General features: G+C 41.0%; 3 protein-coding genes across 3 annotated transcripts in view; 1 reads left to right on the top strand and 2 right to left on the bottom strand.

Moving 5' to 3' along the window:
- Positions 1-988: 988 nt before the first annotated feature.
- On the bottom strand, positions 989-9,475 carry nol8 (nucleolar protein 8). The gene is made up of 16 exons (XM_084460810.1): positions 9,316-9,475; positions 9,151-9,213; positions 8,969-9,047; positions 8,640-8,790; positions 8,369-8,437; positions 6,615-8,243; positions 6,043-6,240; positions 5,099-5,227; positions 4,912-5,002; positions 4,682-4,823; positions 4,461-4,541; positions 4,024-4,352; positions 3,759-3,897; positions 3,530-3,591; positions 2,837-2,919; positions 989-1,988 (listed from the first exon to the last, which is right to left on the bottom strand). Exons 1-16 carry the CDS (start codon positions 9,440-9,442, stop codon positions 1,929-1,931), a joined length of 3,432 nt encoding a protein of 1,143 aa, XP_084316936.1. The 5' UTR covers positions 9,443-9,475; the 3' UTR covers positions 989-1,928.
- A 2,042-nt stretch (positions 9,476-11,517) lies between these two features.
- cenpp (centromere protein P) overlaps positions 11,518-21,280 on the top strand; it is a gene marked incomplete at both ends in the record, with an annotated part of 43,499 nt that continues 33,736 nt past the window's right edge. The window contains 4 exons of the mRNA XM_084460716.1: positions 11,518-11,665; positions 11,834-11,922; positions 12,479-12,567; positions 16,170-16,266. Coding sequence (XP_084316842.1) covers positions 11,518-11,665; positions 11,834-11,922; positions 12,479-12,567; positions 16,170-16,266 — 423 coding nt within the window. The remainder of the gene's footprint in view (positions 11,666-11,833; positions 11,923-12,478; positions 12,568-16,169; positions 16,267-21,280) is intronic.
- Positions 16,670-21,077, bottom strand: ogna (osteoglycin, paralog a). The gene is made up of 6 exons (XM_084460807.1): positions 20,876-21,077; positions 19,569-19,671; positions 18,785-18,949; positions 18,292-18,494; positions 17,678-17,770; positions 16,670-17,383 (listed from the first exon to the last, which is right to left on the bottom strand). The coding sequence occupies exons 1-6, from the start codon at positions 21,032-21,034 to the stop codon at positions 17,213-17,215; spliced, it is 894 nt and encodes a 297-aa protein (XP_084316933.1). The 5' UTR covers positions 21,035-21,077; the 3' UTR covers positions 16,670-17,212.

Below are 21,280 nucleotides of genomic sequence, written 5' to 3'. Positions count from 1 at the left end.
TCCAGTGGCCTGTTTGATCAGCAGCATACCCACCATTTTGTCTTCTTTCTTGTTTCCTTTTTTGTTATATGTATGTGAATGTAATCAACCGCTGCTACTTATAGAGATAGGGACATATATTTGATGTAAGACACAAATCACTTCTTAACATGAACAACTGAATCATGTGATAGGGTGGTGTTGAGCACTCCCCGTTACAATGACAGTTTGGGTGGTATTCAAAACTCCTCCCCCTGACACAAGTTACACAACAACTTGAGCATTTATAGTTAATGGCCTCTATAAACAAATCGAGGGGCATAAAAACAATGGTGTTGGGTTGTTTATTACATACACATTTAAATTCAACAGGTCCAAAGAAAACAAAACACTTTCTATGGGTCCTACGTATGAAACAGATAGCCTACAACACCTGATGGCCATGCTGCCTGGACAGTGGTGACACAGCTGTCACTATAAGCAGCAGTCTCCCTGCTATAGACCCTTGGTGTCTGTTTTCTCTCATCAGGCAAAATGGCAGTTGAGTCCTTTGTTGGTGGTTATGTCATAGCTGTGAGCTGCAGCTTGTCTCCTCCCCTGCCATCTTTGCAGATTTCTGACAGGCCAACAGGAGGCGGTGATGTCAGCAAGGAGGAGGTGAAATAGGAAACCACAGCGTCCTGTTTGTGAGGGCCATGAAAGGGAAAGGCTATAGGGGCCCTGGAGCCGTGTGTATACTACTGGCTCCAGCCCTGCGAGTAGCTGAAGAAACCCAGCTGGTGCTTCGCTGCTTCCGAGCCCTGCTAATGTTCTCAGTATGCTTACACTAAGACACACAGTTGAAAGTGACAACCTGAGTTGCTACACATTATACATTTTGAATTTTGAGATGTAGGCTAGTCTGAACCAAGCTCATGCTCGTCACTCTGAACCCTACATACCCTGACCAGTATTTAAAGCACATTTAACAGCAACTGATTTCGTGTAAGAAAGAGCCCATGGCAGGCAAGCGGATAAATTGAGTGTAGAAACTACGTAATATAATGGTAATTTAATCATTTAAATACAGAGCCTCTAAATCTATTTACCAAATAAGCCAAAATGTTCCCAAACGCCTGGAGCATTATCTTTAGAACATAAGTTCTAGTTCCAGAAGGCTATGCAGTGGAAAGAACCACAGCAGACAGATAAGGCCTTGGAGTGATGTTAGCAAACAGTCATGGTGTAAACTAGTCATTCACACAGCCAAAGGGCACCTGGTTGGGTAGTTTATCTAGTACATGCGGACATCAAATAGACAACATTCAAATGCCATACTGTTGACAGAAAGGGCCAGGGAACAAAGCCACTAAAATCCCACAATGCTAAATTTGTCTTGCATCTCAAATTATGCAAAATGATGCTGCAAATACACCAAAACCATCTACAGAAGCTAATTTATTTACACAAACATTGGAAACTGTAACTAGAGAACTAAAAAAGCAGAGCCTTTTCTGACTTTTAATTAGCTTTTTGACTTATGTTTCTATGCTTCTGTTTTTATCATGCTTTGGTCTTGTTTTTTCCTGTAGCACTTTGAGATTTGTTTCGAATGTTAATGTATTATTATTAGAGCAATGTGCGAACAATACAATACAAAGTGACAGTGAAGAGACAAGAAGAAGTAAACAAGACCACGTGAGATTATGATTAAACACTTCAATTCATCTGCCCCCTGGTGGTTGAGACTGAAGACTGCAGTACTCTTTATTGGGACTTGTGTACAAAAACATTGCAATGACAATGCAATGTACTAACTTGATGAAGTGGTAGTATGGATCAAACAAACAAAAAAAGCAAACCAAAAAAGGTCCCTGCACTCGAATCATGAATTGTGATCATAGAAGAATAATATATTACTTCATCATTCAAAAAGAATGGTATTTAACAGAAAATCCTCATCATGTGAATCAGTTCCTTTGAGAGGCTTTAAGTTTTCTTCTAGCATCCTTGTGCTTTTTACGGTACTCCTGTGAAAACAAAGATATACATCAGCGCTTGACATACATTTGAATTTGGCAGTGGCCCCCCCATTACTGGCTCCAATGTTGTATCCACTGGCCTGGCTGGAAGATATACACACGTTTGTTCAACGTTTAAAAGACAAAGATGGCATTTTATAGAAATCAGATTTCAGATCAGCGGATTATCACAGAGTGAAGAGTGCTTTTACAACACACCGTAGGACTATTATTCATCATATGAATAATGTGATACAAGTAAAGTCAATAAGGCGCTAATCTTTGGTTAACTTTAACTGGTGATGGTGAGAACATCTAATTACTAACAGCTTAAAAAATATGAGCCATCTAGATGTTTCACTTAAGATTTCAACATTTTCACTCGCTTGTCTGCATACGCTGGCCTACATCGGCAAAGCTTGCAAAATACTTCTCCCTCCCTATGTGGGCACTGCTTCTCCTCCGTGCTCTCTGCTTGTCTGTGCAACATGACTGCCTATTCTCCCCAAACGATTCGTAGCCTAGTTGAGAATCTCTCAGAAATGTGATATATAAGCAGCTGTAAGATTCGTATGATTTTATACAAAAATATATATATGATATAATAGCCTATAACATTTGCACTGGCCCAAGTGGGCCATTGAAAAGAGTCATTGACTGCCCTGGAGGTGCGGATGACACAAGCGGGCCTGCGCTCATGTCAATCCCTGTACATAATTCAATTAACAAATTTAATTCAACATATTAACGTATTTAATTCACTCAATTAAATGTGTTACACCAAATAAGTAATTAATACATACTTTGTTTCATAACAACAGAACATAAGACATTCATAGATGGTCTGGAATATTTACCCCTATAAGAAACGTCCTCTTCTCCTCCCACTGCTCCCTGTGATCCTCAAGCTTAGAGGATCTGTAGAAGGTTCTGGGCCCCTCTGATAAGAAGGGAGAGAGCAGTAGGACAATCAGCAGTTACACACACTAATGCTACGTTCACACCGGGATCCAATGGGTTGCCGCGCGAATCCGCCACAGAAAGTTAAAAAAAATTTGCGAATGTCGCTGCACGGCGAATCCTGGCCGCCGCGCCCCCGGGTTCACCTGATTTGCGCCGCCGGTGCCGCCCGCCACCCAGTTCGCGCAAATTGTATTGACTTTCTATGTAAACTCACCGCACGGCCGGAAAAAATCGCGCCCGGTGTGAACACAGCATAACACAGACACAGGTCCCATCAGTATAGTGTTTTTTGTACTTCAGTAGCAGATGGGAAAGTAGGGGGATAGAGTTGAGATGGAGGCATAACAGGGCATTTGTTAAGTGTGAGAACTTCATCTCTGCCATGGAGTCAGTACGGTATATGCAGTATATATACAAGTCATCTTAGACCAGAATCAGCCTAGACCGGAGTCACCTTGGACCAGAATCAGCCTAGACTGGAGTCACCTTGGACCAGAATCAGCCTAGACCGAAGTCATCTTAAACCGGAGTCAACTTAAACCAGAATCTATCACACACTTAAACTGAGTCTATCACAACTACTGTACCTTTTAATCGCTCATCATCTTGGTGGAAGAAGAAAAATGCTTTCTTTGTCGGTACTGGTTGCCTACAGAGTAAAACCAAAGAAGTTCTAAGAGTCACAAATATAAATGCAGCACAGCTTCTTAGTAAAGTGTGTCAAATCTCCAGGCATTATTCTGCTTTAACTGCAGTTGCTGAAGATGACTGTTCTGTAATTCTGCAGAACACTGTTCTCTACTGTACTCTTCTTACTCCGTGGCCGTGGCAGCAGTGGTTTGGTCCTCGTCTTCTTCCTCGTCTTCGACCTCGTCCTCGGAGCTGCTGTCCTGGAAACGAGGGTCCGCCTGCCACGACGCCTTGGGCCCCTTCAGAGTCTCCAACTTGTACTCGCCTGTCAAGATACAGTACAATCATGTTAGGACCAACGCTAGCACAAAATTAACTAGCAACACCAGTCATGTGCTAAAGGTTTGAACGGAATAAATGAACCCTTTTCACATTATTATATTATTATTACCAATCAAACTGGTGTCATCTGCCTCTGCTTTGTCGTCAAAGAAGGAGAACTTGAACCCAGAGGATTCTTCTGTCTCGGCACTAAAGCTAGATGGAAGGAAAGGTGACGGGAGGTGCGTTTCTGCGTCTGCCGCCTGACTCTGCTTTTCTTCCTCCTCCTCTTCTTCCTTCTTCTCCTCTTTGTCCCAAGCAATTGCCTTCTCCTCGTCCACATTTTCCTTTGTGGTGCCAAACACAGCTTTCAGGTCTACCGCAACGTCATAGTAGATCTCCTTAGACACCTCGGGAAGCTTCTCCGCCTCCTCCCGCTTCTTACGTCTCGCCCTCTTACTGTAACAACCACAGGTAGAAGGATTAACCTCACTCACTCACTCACACACACAAAAAGTACACCAACACGAAATGTGACTTCGTTCCTTGCGTCTCTCCATGACTTACCTTTCCTTCTTGGGCTCCTCCTTTGTTTCGAAGGCTGCATGTTCCTCTCGAGTGGGATCATACTGCAAAGCTGAGATATCTCTGCAATACGAAACAAAAGCTTCATGAATTTAGTTTCAGATTTAGTTTCAGTGAAATCGCATTTCTGCGGCGACCTCACTTTTGACTTCAGAAGTTGTGCAAGGTGAATAGACAGGTGACATGACGGGTAATTTGTCGACCTGAACGTTTTGCCTTTGGTAGGTGCTTTGATGTTGTCGCTGGTCTGGGTGTTCACTTTGAGCAAGTTTTCTAAGATATCCAGACTCTTCTTCTTTTCCTCTTCTAGTTCACACTCCACTTCATTCTGCACGGGTTTATTAGCTGTGAACAAATTACATCAGATGTCAGAGGAACATTCATGAATATCACTGAAGTTCAGGATTGTTTCTCCATCTTTCTCAGGACTTACCTGGAACTTCTGATTCATCCTCACTCTCAAGGAATCTAGAATCCATGTGAAAGCGATCATCTGCTCCGAATCTTGACTGGAGTCGCATGAGCTGAATTAGACAGAACGTGGATTGTTTTTGTTAGAGAACATCACACCAGTGGTCACTTCTACCATTCTTATGACACAGGGTTTCAGATCTACTCACTTTCTGTCCGGATTTCCCTTCAAACTGGGGCTTGAGCTGGAATCTCTCACCGTCCTCTGCATCTTCATCCTCATCCTCGTCGTCCTCGCTGCTATCAAACAGTTTGCTGGCGTCTTGCTCTAAAGTATTCTAGCATCAGCGAAAGAACCCCACAATTTTATAGAAACCCTTGCTGTAACCCCACTGTGTTGACAAAAGGTCGGTATTATACTTATCAAATCAAACTTGAATTATATAGCTCCTTTCATGCAAAATTGCAATACCAAGGTGCAAAAAATACACAAACAATACAGTGAAAATAAGGCAATGATAATATAGGAAATAAGAGTCATGGTAGGACAGAAAGACCAGTGTAGCACAGTTGAAGAGTATATAAAAATAAAATGGATTAAGGGAATGCTAAGAAAAAACTTAGGTCTTAAGATTTCCTTATAAGGTGTTTACAGATTGTGATACCCTCAGCTCCTCTGACAGGCTGTTCCAGAGGCAAGGACTACAGACACTCAATTCTGCCTCCCTGCCTGTAGTTCTGGTGTCCTCACTCAGGGAACAGCTAACAGGCCAGTGCCAGAGGACCTGAGTGGTCTGGAGGGGGTATAAGATAAGATAAGATGAACTTTAATAATCCCCGGGAAGCATGTCTGACAAGTATTCAGGCGCTAGTCCCCTGACTGATTTAAACACCCATTAGAGGATCTTAAAAGGACAGGTGAGATGTGTGCCCTCGTTCTGGTCTTGGGTCAGTACGCATGCTGCATTCTGAATGATCTGTTGCTTATTCACAGCTTTCTGAAGTAGACCAGAAAGGAGAGCATTGCTGTAATCAAGCCTGCTCATCTGCCTTGGAGACAAACGCTTGCACTTCAGCCATATTTCTCAAGTGATAATTCACAGATTTAGTGAGATTCAAACTACTAATGAGAACACAGTTCTATAGACTGTACCTCTTCTTTGAAGGATGCTTTCCTGCCGGCAGATGGCTTCCTCTCATCATTACCGTCCTCGTCACAACACTGGCTGTCCTGAAACAGGCTCTTCTTGGGCGTTGAAACTTCGGAGACGCTCTGTCCTTCTCCATCATCACTCTCATCGTCAGAGCCAAAAACAATGTGGTTGCTCTTATTTGCCGTTGTTGGCGTACTCTTCAAGACAGAAAATAACACAAAGTGTAAGAAACAAGATTACAGTAAGGTAACATGGTTTTGTAACAAAATAAGGTGGTATTAATAACGGCAGTAATGTTGTAATTAAAGGGGCACTTCCCCAATTAGCATTACACTATCATTCCAAAATGTGCAGTGTGTTACAATTAATATGGTTTTCTTTCGCTCAGGTGTTTCCTGGGGCAATTTTTCTCACTTTCAAAAAAACAAAAAACTCTCAAAATGATGTCAAAAGACGTGTTTGACGTCAATTTGAGAGATTTGTTCCTTCCTGCTCAGAACTACAATTTCTAGTTTCACATTTTTCAATGCACGTCCACACCTAAAAAGTAACCACAGAAACAGAATCATACCAGAGCTAGAGCTCCTTGAATGAGTTTCTTCTGCTGCTCTGCCTCCTTCTGCCTCTGCTCCATAGCAGCCAGGCGTCTTTGGTTGTCCTGCAGCTGTGTCCCCGGGACACTGACCCTCTGTGGCCTCTTAGGCAGGTCAATTACCGCCAAGTCCTCTGGAGACACGTCCTCTTCTTCCTCACTGCTCTCTGACTCCTCATTGGTCGAGATACTGCCACTGCTGGAAGAGTCGGATTTTGGTAGCGATTCCTCTGTCTTTGACAGCTGCTTGGTCTTAACCCCATCAGAGTCCTTAGGAACAACTTTCTTATTGACATCGTTCTGTTCTCCACTACTTCCCAATACTAGCAAAGGGGAATTTACTGTTTTAGCATTTGCATCTAAAGCACTGTGGTTTAGCGCTACTCGGGTTTCGGGTTTCTTTTTTTTGGATACCACTTCAGTCTTGGCATCATCATCAAGTTGTCGCTTTAGACGGCCATCTTCTTCAGTATTTTGTAAAGTCCCAATTAGAGCCTTTGTTCCCTGAAAAGCAGGAAGAGGCACCGATGGCTTCTTCTTTTTCTTCTTCTTCTTCTTCCCAGTCTCCTCATCACCACTGTCCTCTTCCAATATGGCCGCTAGAATCTCTTCAGGTGTCGTCCCTTTTTTAGGTAGACTTGACTTGCACACATTAGTTTGCTGTAGTGGTATTGCTTCTAAGACTTGACTTGGTCCAGCTTGCGAGTCGGACCCATTGTCATCTTCCTCATGCGGGCTGTTCGAGGATTCTTTAGCAAGCTGCTCCAAATCTGCCAATGAAATCTCTAATCTGTGACAGTTGGTAAACATAGCTTCATAATCTGAATCTTCACTTTCCTCCTCCTCCTCCTCATTGTCGTTGTCACAATCAGACTCAGAGAGATGTGGCTTAAATTCGGAGGGAATTTTCTTACAAGGCTTTTTTACTTCAGTAGTGTCTTTTTCAGAACTTTTCACGACTATCTGAGAACTTTGCTTGCAGGCCTCTGGTTTTGGCTGCTCTGCACCCTTTGGTGTTTTACTGGAGGTGAGAATTTCATCAGTGTCTGCCGAGTCATACGCCGTTTCATCATCCTCTGAAGGTCTTACTGAATGGCGATGGTCAGACTTTGTTTTCGTCACCATGAAATCGTCTCCTACCACCTCCAGATTATCATTGTCGTCATCATCCACTGCTGCGGGATCCTTCGGACGCTGCTGTCGGACTAACATCCTTATTTCTTCATCAGAGTCAACCCCAGCGTCAAAAACACACACACCTGGGACCTGAGGCTTCGTAGGAGCCGGTGCCTGTTTTAGCCTAGTCGGTTTGTTTTCCCCACCATAGTTCTGACCCTTATCTAAGGACCCATTTGACTTCTTACATCCATCATTGATTGAAACATTGGACTGGGACTTTGCTGTCAATTTGCTTGATGAGTCCTTTCTAATCTTAGAGGAGTGCGTTTTCAGTGGCGGGAACTCCCCTCGTCTCTTCTTGCTGATGTCATCGTTTGCCTCCACTATCTCCCAGGTTAGCTGGGAAACCGGCGTGAGGCTCTGAACATCCGCTGAGTTCTCCAGCTTCTTGATGTTGTGGCTGTGCTTTGATGGATCATATTTCAGAATGTAGAATGGAGTCAAGGGTAAAATCAGAACTAACTCGAAGGTCTCATTCTACAATAAGCTAATAATTGTAAAACAAAAAAATACATATTTTAAAGACCTTAGTTCAGAGGGCTGTAAAAGGATATCTTGCTTTTGCCTTGACACTTAAGATGTAGGACTGGCAGAACCCGTCCAAATTTACTGACGACCCAATCCTACAGTACATTAAAGACAAAAGAACAGAGAAAACAGGGGAGTGAGACACCTCACCAGGCATGTACTACCACGTATTATGAAATTTAAAGACGATAAATACATCTTCTAAATAGCATGTCATCACAGTCATACTGTACTATACAGAATTGCAATATTGCTCTAGTACAGTGCATGTGATGCATGCACCAGAGATGAACAGACCTTGTGGCCAGGAACCTCAGTCCCAGGAACCGCTGCCTTCATATGGAAGTCCTGTACTCCCACACTCTTCAAGGATTCCACAAACTTCTCTTTCTCATCTTCTGGCAGAGGCTGCGTCTTCTCTGCAGCTTGTTGGCGCTCTTGGGCTAGCCTATGATATATATAAGATATATATCATTGTTCAGTTCTCACACACCATGACCAACACTTGCTCACAAGGTGGCAAGAGAAGTATTATAAAATAATGCATGCATTATTTGTTTATCACATGGCCAGTTACCATCATCAGCATAATAATCAGGTTTGTGTTTGGCTCATTATTTAAGTACCTGTGTAAAAAGCTTTCTTTGGCCACCTCAATCTGCAGCATCCCTCCTTTCCATTTTGACTTATTCAACACACTCATACCTGTCAATATAAAAGGCATCCACACAATCCGCGTTTCAATAAGGTTATAATGATATAGTTTTCTGTCTGATAACCTAACGTTTTTAACGTTATAGTCCCTTACATCTCTTATAATCAGCATCTGAGATGTTGATGTTGATATATCCAAATGTCTTGTATGGAACTCCTGAAGAAAAAGAGCAGAGGTGTAAGGATCAATTAAACAATTACAACTGAAGCCCCAAACATAACCTTTATGAACTGGTGAATAATCAAATCAATGACCTACCATCCTCGTCTTTTCTGGTCAAGAGTTCCACATCTTGCACATCACCAAATTTTCCAAATCTGTCTTTCAGGTCCTTCTCAGATATAGTGTGACTCAGACCACCGATGTACAAACGTTTCGTTGCCATCTTTCAGTTTGTTTGTTCCGTGAAAAGCATTTCACATCTGTAGGAGAGAAGACTACATAATTATATAGCCAGCACATGTCAGATAATGGCTAGGATCGGTGAGGAATACAAAGTGTATGTGAGATGACACACCAATTTATCAGAAAAAGTAATCGTTGTTGATCGTGGCACATATTTAACTCACATGTACCCAACTGGTGTAACGCGTTATAATGTCCTCTAAAGTATGTGACGCATACATGGTTCCGCGGATTATGTGTTCCGTTTTCGGGTTTGTATCTAAAAGCATACACTGTATCACATTTCAGTCAAAAAATGGATTGCACCATACCCAAGTGAAGTGGGTAGGCTATTGAGTCAACGAAAACAAATATTTTTACTCAATAAACGTTTCTGATTAAAAAAAAGCCTGCAGATATTGGGCAGAACCATTCAATGTCTTCGTGTAACAAAACATCTAGGCTACAATTTAAGCATTTAACAATAGTCCAGTGATTATAAAATATTAAGATAAAGTTTAGGTGTTTAACCTGTGCCAACGTTAATAAAATCAGTCGACTATATTCTTTCTAACAATTCTCAATGTATATTCTACTAGATATCATCATCCTTGGTAGAGTCTGAGGATCAGTGCGTTAGTTATGCAAAAGGCAAAATGTCCCCTCTAATCAATCTCAGTATTTTTTTTTATCTCAATCGAATTAAGATTGATACAGTCTGATATTTTGATTTCAGGTGAAAAAGAAAATAGGCGTAAACCACTCACAAATAAAAATGCCAACACCACTTGACATCCTACCACTATCGGTCATTCCAATACTAGCCTTTATGATTACAGGGAATCATAGGGAGTCAGTTCCCTGACATGCCAATACCCCCTAGTGGAGATCTTTGACAGACTGTTGAAGTTGAAGCACTGACAATGTCAATAGTTTTAGAAAAATTAATTACTGTTAAGTCATCTATCCTTGGTAGAGTCGGTAGGTGGCGGTATTGCACCTTAAATTGGTTCGCGACCCGTTATTAAATTGAGAGAAGAAGAAGAATCTGAAGAGCGCGAACAACTGTTTTGGATTCACATTTGTACGGAGGCGTGGAGTGGCCAGGTGAGAATTAATAACAGGAAGAAGTCATAGTCAGCTAATTTAATGAGAAACAATGATTATACTCTGTGCAATATGTCAGAAACGTTAAGAACTTTGATTAGGTAGCTGGTTTTTAACGTTACCGACCACAGCTTCAGATCTCAGCTCGTTTATTACAGTCCATTAACGTTGGCTGCCTAGTAGTAGTCAATAACTTTTACTAGTTAAAGTGTGTAACTATGGAAGCTTCATTATATTTTTCAGAATGAAGAAATCTATAGCACACGTGTTGGAGGCACAAATTAAGTCACTTAAGGAGGAGATATCCGTTCTGCAAGAGCAACACGAAAGGAATGAGCAGGAGATGTCTGTGCAGGCTGGAGGAGGTATTCAGAATGCCCTGTAAGTCCAGACCTATGGAGGTCATTGTCGAAAAGTTGATCTATGGTCACAGTAAGCTGCCAAAGAACACCCTACCCCTTGCTTTTTGTTTTAATGCTTTTAATTTGTCCTGCCTTTTGTTTTAAATGTCAATAATGTCTTGCTTTTTGTTTTAATGCTTTTAATGTCTCATGTAAAGCACCTTGAATTGCCCTGTGGCTGAAATGTGCTATATAAATAAACTTGCCTTGCCTTGCCTACACTAGCACTCTGTTTTTACGTGAACATCCACTGACATGACTGTTAGTACCTGGGCAATCATCTGTACATCTTCTGTACGGATTACTTACGTCATCACATCAGTCTCATTTGACCCCAAGTCATCAGTCTCATTGACCCCAAGTCAAATGAGACTGATGTGATGACGTAAGTTATCCGTCCCGAAGAATTTCTATAGGAGGCATCTTCTATCACCATCTCCTTAGGACAAACTTAATTCCCACCGTCCCGACCGCCTGGGTGCGGTGCTTACACAAGTCTGAAATGTAGGCTACTGTGCCTTTTGATTATTGAATTTATATACAATTATTTACAATGTGCAGGTTGGCCATGACTGGTCAGACGAAAGGGGGACAAGGTAAACACACAGCTGCCATTCTGAAGAGTGAAATAAAGGAGATGGAGGAGGACCTCAACAGACAAACCAAAATGAATGGCATTGCTCTGACAAATTGTTGTGTGAAGACGATGGAAAAAAGTAAGGGCACTTCCACTCTCTCAATGCATTGAAATATGCCTATATGTTCACCATGACATTTGGAAGATTTGTAATACATTATAGTTTTTGATTTGTCTAAAACAAAATGTTAATTACAGTGGTCCACTGTGATGAACACTATTTTGTTAAATTGTATTGACTTTTAAGGTGATACCAAAATAGTTCAACATCACAGCCTCACAGGCCAGTGCTCCATGCTGGCCTTCCAGATTGAGTTTGAGCTTACTGATGTTAAGGTGAGAACCTTGCTAATACCAGTCCTAATGTTATGACGCTAGTTACAAAACAGTTTATTACAGTCCTATTTTGACAGTATTGCATACAGTCATACATATAATAATACATATTAAACAATCATACTTTGGCTATTTAAATGTTTTTCTTAAGCTAAGAGTTTTGTACTCAGTAGTGTATTCATTTGTCTTCAACACAAGGGGGTGGTAGATAACTATATATTGCAGACAATATATGGGCATATTAGCAAACCCACAATAACAAAACAATCTTGATGTTGAGTCATGTTTCATATTGTTTGTGGTTTGTATAAGGTCAAGTGCACGAAGTAAAATGCAACAACAGAAACATTCTACATTGTTTTGATTTACAGATGTTTAAGGTCATGTCATATCCAGACTATTTCAAGATCAATACTAAACTAATATTGCTGTATTCCTTGATTCTAAATTGCAAATCTGTGATACAATGCATTTTGCAATACAATGCATGAGTGACAACAATACTGTTTATGTTGCTGACTCAAAAAAAAAAAAAAAACTCCTGCATCTTTTCTAGGAGGAAGGAACCTTTGTGAGGAGTGTCACCGACCTCAACATTGTGATGGATGACAGTGAGATCAAACAGTTAAGCACATTTGTCTCTAGGTAAGTCAAATGAAAGTTTAACAAACACAATTCCAGTCAAGCATTCCAGTTGATTCTAAATTCATCTGACATACCTAAATAAGTATAAAGGTAGGTAGGTTGGTAATACTTTATTGATCCCTGAGGGGAAGTTACTGAAGTGGATTATTATATTTATTATTGATTTGAGACACCTTAATATGCATTTAGGATTAGGATAAATTGATGGAATAAAACTGAATAATAAATAATGATTACTATTTGATAATATACTATGAGTGTGTCCGATAAATAGTAAATCTGCACTGCTAAAAGTGTCACAGTTTAAGTTGAGTTAAAGGACATGGCCAAGATTTTGGGAAATACGCTTGTTTTCCATCCTTCCTGGGGTAGACGAGCAGTATGAAGCATTTCCAACTCTGTGCGTGCAATATGGAGTGGCGAGACCTGGACCGATTAGCCTAGCTTAGCGGCATTCACTGGTACCAGGTTAGGCCGATTAGCCTACTTTCCAAATGTCACGAAATAACCCCCCAATACAACTCCAACACTATTCTGTTTAGAGGTTTTAATGTGTGTATTTACCACGTTGAGTGATCACAATTTTTAATTAAACATTTTTGTTTTCTAAGCAGAAATACAAATTTTTTTTTTAGAACCAGGCGTAGGGATTACACGCACCACTCTAAATGCGTAGCATTGTGACTAGCTAGGTATCGAGGTAAACAAACGTGCGTTCCAACGAGCGAGGTGGATATCATCAGCTCGCACATAGTTAGATGCTACAATAGACTAGCTCGTATCTAGATACACTGTCCATAACTTTAGAAATATGGTTCAGGTGGGGGGTTATTTCGTGACATTTGGAAAGTAGGCTAATCGGCCTAACCTGGTACCAGTGAATGCCGCTAAGCTAGGCTAATCGGTCCAGGTCTCGCCACTCCATATTGCACGCACAGAGTTGAAAATGCTTCATACTGCTTGTCTAACCCCAGGTATTTCGTATTTCCCAAAATCTTGGCCATGTCCTTTAAGAGTGAAATCTAGGGGACACTTAAAGAAGCAACATCCCCCTGCTGGATGAGGCATCTTCATCTTTGGCTGGACCAAATGTTGGCATTGCCTCACAACTCATTTGCCCAGTAGTGGAAAAGTAGCTATAGATTGAAGCCATATTCCTCAATTGATTTTCCTGTTTGAGTATTAAGTTCATGGGCAGATGTTTAGTCTGTGCTTTTCAACCTTTTACTCCAGTGAATATATCAATTTCAATCTGCATATTTCAACAGATCCCTGTCTTCCAACTTGGAGAATTATGAATTAAGTTTTCCTCCTTCAAGGGCCTGGTTTCACTGCTCTTAGGTCTTTTTATTTATCTACACACATGAGCGTATGTTCAACACATTTGAGTTTTATTGAGCCAATGTTTGACTTAACAGTAATTAATTTTTCTAAAACTATTGACATTGTCAGTGCTTCAACTTCAACAGTCTGTCAAAGATCTCCACTAGGGGGTATTGGCATGTCAGGGAACTGACTCCCTATGATTCCCTGGAATCATAAAGGCTTGTATTGGAATGACCGATAGTGGTAGGATGTCAAGTGGTGTTGGCATTTTTTATTTGTGAGTGGTTTATGCCTATTTTCTTTTTCACCTGAAATCAAAATATCAGACTGTATCAATCTTAATTCGATTGAGATAAAAAAAAATACTGAGATTGATTAGAGGGGACATTTTGCCTTGTGCATAACTAACGCACTGATCCTCAGACACACATCTGGATTGTATCGTCTGGTCTGAGATTCGGTTCTGGCACACAGGAGGCGGAAAAATACTGGAGATAATGATTCTCACACAAGTCTAGTAGTCTGTATATTTTTCATGTCTGGAGTTGAGGGCTTTTATAATCATTACATTCAAAGACCTCTTAATGGTGGAACATCTTATGTAAACTGCTTACTTTTGCAGTGTACCAACATAGATATGATGTTGTCAAGGAATGGACTGTGATCAATTGCTGGAGGAATGGTCACGAGCAGGTCAGATACACATTGCAAAGTCGCTACAGTATGTTGAGTTGCTTGGAGCCAAACTGGCTACTATAGGCTCAGATGCTTGATGTTTTAGTTGGTCTTCAACCAATATTGATAAAGCAAAGTCCTTGACCTAATTAGACATAACAGAGACTATCCACTGAAGATGCTTTCTTAGCCTAGGGCTGTAATTATATTGGGGGTTCAAGGCCCCGGTGGGGATGATTTTATGGGACTATACCCCAAACCTTCACATGTTCATCCTTTCACTCAGACCTTTACCCCTTGCCTTATAGGTCAGATCCTGTCCCAACCCCAACCCTTATTCTAACCCCAACCCACACTAGGGACTGGAAGAAGGACACCAAAATCAACCCACCGATCTCCACTGCACAAGTAGAGTAGATTCCCACCCACAAGATCGGAGTTCAAGGCCCCGTTGGGCATGGCTTTATGGGACTATACCCCAAACCTCCACATGTTCATCCTTTCACTTTAACCTTTACCCCTTGCCTTATAGATCAGATCTTGTCCCAACCGCAACCCTTATTGGTTCTCACCACTGCACAAGTAGAGTAGTGGTGAGAGCATTGGACTCCTACCCGGGAGACCTGGTGGGGATGACTTAATGGGACTTTACCCCAAACCTCCACATGTTCATCCTTTCGCTCTAATCTTTTTATCCCTTACCTTTGTCCAGAAACAGAAGTTGAACCAATTGTAGCAAAATAGCTAACGTTACAGAAATCATCAGTGTAACTGCTTTAGCCACTGACCGCTACCATTAATGTTATGGAAGCTACTACTAGTTGTTGTGAGCTCATGAGCTAACTGGCTATCCCGCTCTTCTTGTGCTGGATTAGCATTGGAAGCATTGGAACTGATGTGTCCAGGCGACAAGACCTATCTTAATTTATAAGACAGACAGCTATTTCAGTGGCATGACTAGCTTCTGTTCTACCAGTTGTGAACAGAAACAAGCCAACCACGCACATAAGCCAGGCTGGACCTGGCCTGGTTCTATAATGAGGCCCCAGGCCTATAATGCTTTGCCTCTCTCCTCAGTGTTCCACTACTTTCGAGGGACTTGCCATTTTTCCATCAGGGCTTCATGGCATCTCCTCTCACAGACTGGAGTCTCCACCACATCAGTGGAAAGTTCATATTGGTGCTCTACTGCCCTGGGCCCTTGTGAAAATGTGTGGAAAGTTTTTTTTTTTTTTTTTTTTAATGTCGCAGTCATATTTAACAAATGGCTGTACGTTTGTTGTAAAGAGATGGTGCGTAACAGGCTTTGGTCCTCTTCATTCAGTTCACTTCAGTTACAATCTGTAATGCCAGTATATTGTATTCCTAATAAAAAAAATTCCAGCACTTCATAAAATATGGCCAATTTTAACATTTGTGTTTATGGTGGGGTTTGGATTTATTTGTGACAGTGCACAGTTGAGTGATTTGGTGTTACTGTTGATAATCTGCTGTTGAGTGGCACAGGGGCCTTATCACAGAAAGTTCCTTAGTCTGAAATCATATCTTATCTCTGTTTAGGATGACAGTGGCACTTACAGCTGGTTTTGTGTTTATTGCAGAGCGGAGCACGAGAAGAACTTACTCCTTTTCTTCCGGACCCTCAGGATGTTCTCCGAGAGACTTGAAGACAGACGTAGAACATTCCAGCACTTTCAGGTAGGACCATAGGGGATGCCTAAGTGTCTAGATGGGAATCCATTTGGGACTGCAATGTGATATAGAAAATCCAACAGCAGGAGCAATATGGAAACCATTCTCCTGTTTACTTGGAGTATGTAGTGATGGTGATTGCCAAGCTGGCGTGAGTAAAGGAATAATATTAACCCACATTTTCCATACTTGCATGTGTGCTAAACATTAGATATTTGCTTCACTTGTTGTTTCTGCAATGTCATTTTGCAGAGTGTAATTCCTCTGTCTAACCTGCTCTCTATCTGGTGACCATTTATAGACTTCATATAACTTGTAATAGTAGAGGTACTAAGCAAAAAAGAGATATCAATGATCAGCTTTAATTAAAAAAAAGAAGATTTTATTAAAATATTCTTAAAACAGCCATGTTACATACCCATTTTTACTGTACAGTTGTTTTAGTCACACAAGTAATGACTTTACTAAATATGGTTGAAAGTCAGCCTAAGACTTACAAGAACGACACCTTATTTCTCCACAACAAAGCAAACAAGGCTGGAGGAATAACATTCACATTACTATATTTCATTGATACATTTGTCGTCCTTTGACTTTTACTTGAGTTTATAAGTTAGAACAGTTTAAATGAAGGCAATTCACAAAATGCAGAGGAAACCCAAAAGCTTGGCTTGACATTTTAGGCTGTAATTTCATATGCAGAAGCAACACTCAATGAAAGGGGTATTTACAAACGGTTCAGAATATCATTTTGTATTATGTGCAAGACCAGTCTAAATGGGCGGAATCAACAGTGTAAGGAGAAAGACAACTTCCTTTAAGTCACCAATGCACTGTACCGCCTGCTTACTTGAGACAACTCCATCTATGCCTTTCCTCAGGATACTATGAGAAATGCACTACTAAGAACCTGTTCACGCTGTATATTTTGTTATCCAAAGCGAATGGCTGCTCAATAATATCGTCCGATAGGCAGTGACTTGAGGCAGGTGAAGCTGTTTGGGTAGTTGGCCAGTAGGACTGGGTTGCCATCCATTCTCACTTCATTCAAGTTGGTTCTGAGGTAGTAGGTGTCATTTCCCTTGCAGAAGGTGTCAGTGCTAACTGTGGCAATCTTGTTGTTCTGCATAAGGAGATGGAGAAGTATCAAGGCATTAGGCTTAGTTATCTCATAAAACATTGTATTAAACGAGGCAGCATCACCTCAGAGTAGTCATTTGATATACAGTAACAGTACCCTGGGATTCACAGAGCTTTTGTTCATTTTGAACACTCAAACATGTGAACTGCCTATGTAACTACACTTCATCAAGGCTTTGATTAATACATATTAATAAATCAGAAATATAATATAATTAAATATGAGGTCTAACAGTCTGCCTAGTTGGGTTTTTAGATAGAAGCATGTTTGACTCACCTGCAGATGAAGGATTCGCACACTCTCTGGGATGTTTGGGACGGCCTCCAGGTTATTGTCACCAAGGAATAGATTGACCAGTTTGGTGAGTTTCTGTTTGGAAAAATAGAGTTTGTAACACAAGCGTAGTAATGGCAAAAGCTGATGATGAGAATGCTACTTTGTAGTAGGGATGTGCACAACGCATTTTTCATAGTCGATTAATCAGTGGACGGTATAAACGATTAATCGATTAATCATTTTTTTGGCCGATATTCGAAAGATTTGATTCCAACGTTCTGAATGAAAAAAGTAAAGACCACAATTCCATTCTGACGCTGTAATTTAGCCCCCATTCCAATCAATATAGCGCTACAGAACGGATGATGCACGACATTAGTTCAGTTCAATTTAAATATTTTTAAAGGACGTGTTTATTTAAATGAATGACCACAATTTGACCAAAATCGATTAGTGACCAAAATCGACTTTGACCATCATGAGCGATCAATCGATTAATTGGACCCACCCCTACTTTGTAGTAACGTATTACAGTTTTAGGACTGTGACACATGATAGCAGATGGTTTGGTGAATCCTTGAGGTAAAACATTTTTGCAGTCTCTTCAACCTTACCTTAAATGCATTTGCTTTGACGCCTTTGGTGCTCAGTTCATTCTGATTGGCATTGAAGGAGGTGAGTTTGACAGGGAGCATTGGGAGTTTGACCAGCCTGTTCTCAGCCAATGACAGCTCCTCAAGCATCGTCAGTTTTGAGAAGGCTCCATCTTCAATCTCAGATATCAGGTTTCCAGTTAAGTCGATTCTCCTCAAAGTGACTACAATAAGCACACATTTTCATGTGTTCACTTTTTGACATCAAGCAGACACAAGACATCATCTTTCTTGCACTGGCTTTGTGGTAAATCTTAAATTCAACACAGTGCCGCATAACTTCTGCATTATTTGTTTGCTATTAAGGCTTTTATCATGCATTGCCATAGATTCACAGATCCAATAATGTTTCTGCACCTCAACAAATTTAGCGTACCGCATTTTAATTTAAACGTCTAGAGCGAATATTTGCATAAACAAGCCAACATGAATCCATCTTCTTTTGTTGACTCACCAATGTCTGCAAAGTCTTTAGCGCTGATCTTTTTTATCTGGTTGTAGCGAGCATAGAGGTAGGCTGTCTCCTTGGGCAAGGTGGGCACTACTGTCATATCTGGAACAACCTCTTCACAGTACACTGAGCCAGTCAGACAGACGCACAGCAGGCAGGTGGGCAGCTCTGAAACGATATAAAACTGGTTAGAACTTCCCATGTTGGCTCTAGTTGTAGGCATGTTGCAAAATGTTTAAAATACTAATACGAATTGTAAAAAACTGCCCTACAGAAGTGTTTTGACTGCTGTCACAACCCTTTTTTTTTTTTTCTTTAAAAAAATAAAATAAATTACTAACACCTGGTTCAGGCCCAGGCTGACAGAAAACACACACAAGCACAGCTCAAATGCATGAGCTTCTAATTAGAGGTCTTGTCAGAGCAGCATGTGGCCATTAAAAAGGGGTGTTCTTCTGCCCCACATAGAAACTATAAATCAGCACTGCAGAGCCATATGGAGAGGCAGTGGGAGAGAAGGTAGAAAATTCATAGAAGGGAACCTTTCGCACAAAGGCAATTTTTCCAGTCCAACATGATATTGTGAGACATGATTACTGTTATGGTGATTCAGCAATCATTTGGGTTGAACATTCCAGTTGATTTGGTTGTCAGCAACGCTGTACTGAAGCCAAAAATTCCGGTCACTAAAGATGGCTGCTGTCCCTCCCACCGTAGAATGTTAATCTGAGTTGAAATGTTTGCTCTATTGGTTCAAATCTGGCAATTAGAGCAGAAGCTGTTGTACCACTAGCGTCCCCTTCAGCTGGGCTGAGGGCAGAATCGTCTGGGGCGTCGGCAGGCAGGAAAACCATGCTGGTGTCGTAGTCCCCTCTGGGTGTTATCTCTCTCTGGAAGGGAGTTAGCACTATTGAATGAGATTAAATTACATGACATGCTGACCTGACACAGCTCGGGTATCATTGTTAAACAGACTCGTGACAAACCAATTGACGTCCCTTGTGATTATAAAGTCACGTTTCACTAACAGACGAGTGTATTGTGAGGACGTCATCTACACATTCACCATTTGGGCCTTGTACACATTCTAGGATGGTTTGACAATATATGTTGCCTTTTTATGATGTTCTCCTGCTGTATTTGCTTCCTCCAGTATCACTGAGCTGCTCCCTATATTTGAGTAATCATTAGTACCCGATGTCTAGAATGAAACCAAGTCTTTGCTAATATTATAGAAAGTTGTTGAAAGCACTTGTCTGCTGTGTGGTAGCATACTGCTGTATTCTCTGTTACTGTGTTCTGTCGCCTGGCCTCATTTGAATGCAAAACTGTATGAGTCTATCACATTGGTTTGTTTTGACTTCTTTCAACAGCTTATTTTAACAGCTGCAGTATATAGACCTTGAAGAATGCTCTGGCTGCTCACCTCTGATCTATGTAGGATAGGCATCATCTTGTTTTGCATTGGTCTAGAGAGCCTTCCAGAGGGGTTAGAAGAATGTATATCTACTCTCCAGGTGTCTGGTGAATTATTTTCTCCAGCCCAGAGCCCTAATCTCTGACCCCCTGACGAGCACAGAGCTGCTGTTTGGACGGGAGTTCTCCAGGCTCAGTAACCTCCCTGGAGCTTAGTAGTGGTTCTGCTGACTAATCACTGAGTTTTGTGATGGAGTTTTCAGCCAACTGCTCCCAGTCAACCACCGGTGGAATAGATTTCCCAGGAATAACGGTAGTTTGCCTATGGAACACCAGGAACGGTACTACGTATAGTTGACTGATTCTTGATAAAACAGCAAGGAATATTAAAACTACCAATGAATATTTGAATATTATAACCACCAATCAATATTTTGTTAATGTAAAGTATACACTTAGTTTTTGATTTATATTCTGCACAAATAGCAAACAATTCATAATCCAGGTATCTGAAAAAGTATACATGTCAGGTAGGTTGTGTCTTTATGTAATGGATACATGAGACAAATCAGCTTACCCAAAATAAACCCAAAATATGTTTGTCAAAACACATCTATTTCTAATATAAAATACGAATTTGCTGTGCAAATAGTGAAAATGGCAAAGAGACAGTTTTACCTTAGGTCTTGATTCCAATTTCACTTCTTTGTAGAACCCCTGATTGGCAGTAACTGAGTCCTGACTGAGTAGTGGTTTCTGGTAAACTATTTTTCCCGATGAAGTGACAAGCCATGGTACGAATATAAAGGTGAAAAACAGCCCCCTCAATGTGGTCATCTTGTCAAAGTCACCGTGATGGGTTCACTGTTGTATTAAAGTGTAAGTCGGCAGTGCAGGCTGTAGAAGGACTATTTTCCCAGTGCCTGTGTGTAAAATGGGATCTGTCAAATCAGTATTTAAAGCCTGCTCTAGTTGCTTCCAGGGGATTCTTAAGCAAGAGTTTTTGGAACAGAGTTTAACCCTTTGTTAGCTACCCATTCAGGCAAACCCACCCTGCTACTGCTGCACATAGGGCAATCTCTG

This window comes from Borostomias antarcticus (genome assembly GCF_949987555.1).
Source record: "Borostomias antarcticus genome assembly, chromosome: 33".
Classification (NCBI taxonomy): Eukaryota; Metazoa; Chordata; class Actinopteri; order Stomiiformes; family Stomiidae; genus Borostomias; species Borostomias antarcticus.
The sequence above is the reverse complement of the archived record's forward strand: the minus strand, read 5'-3'. Positions and strand labels throughout refer to the sequence as shown.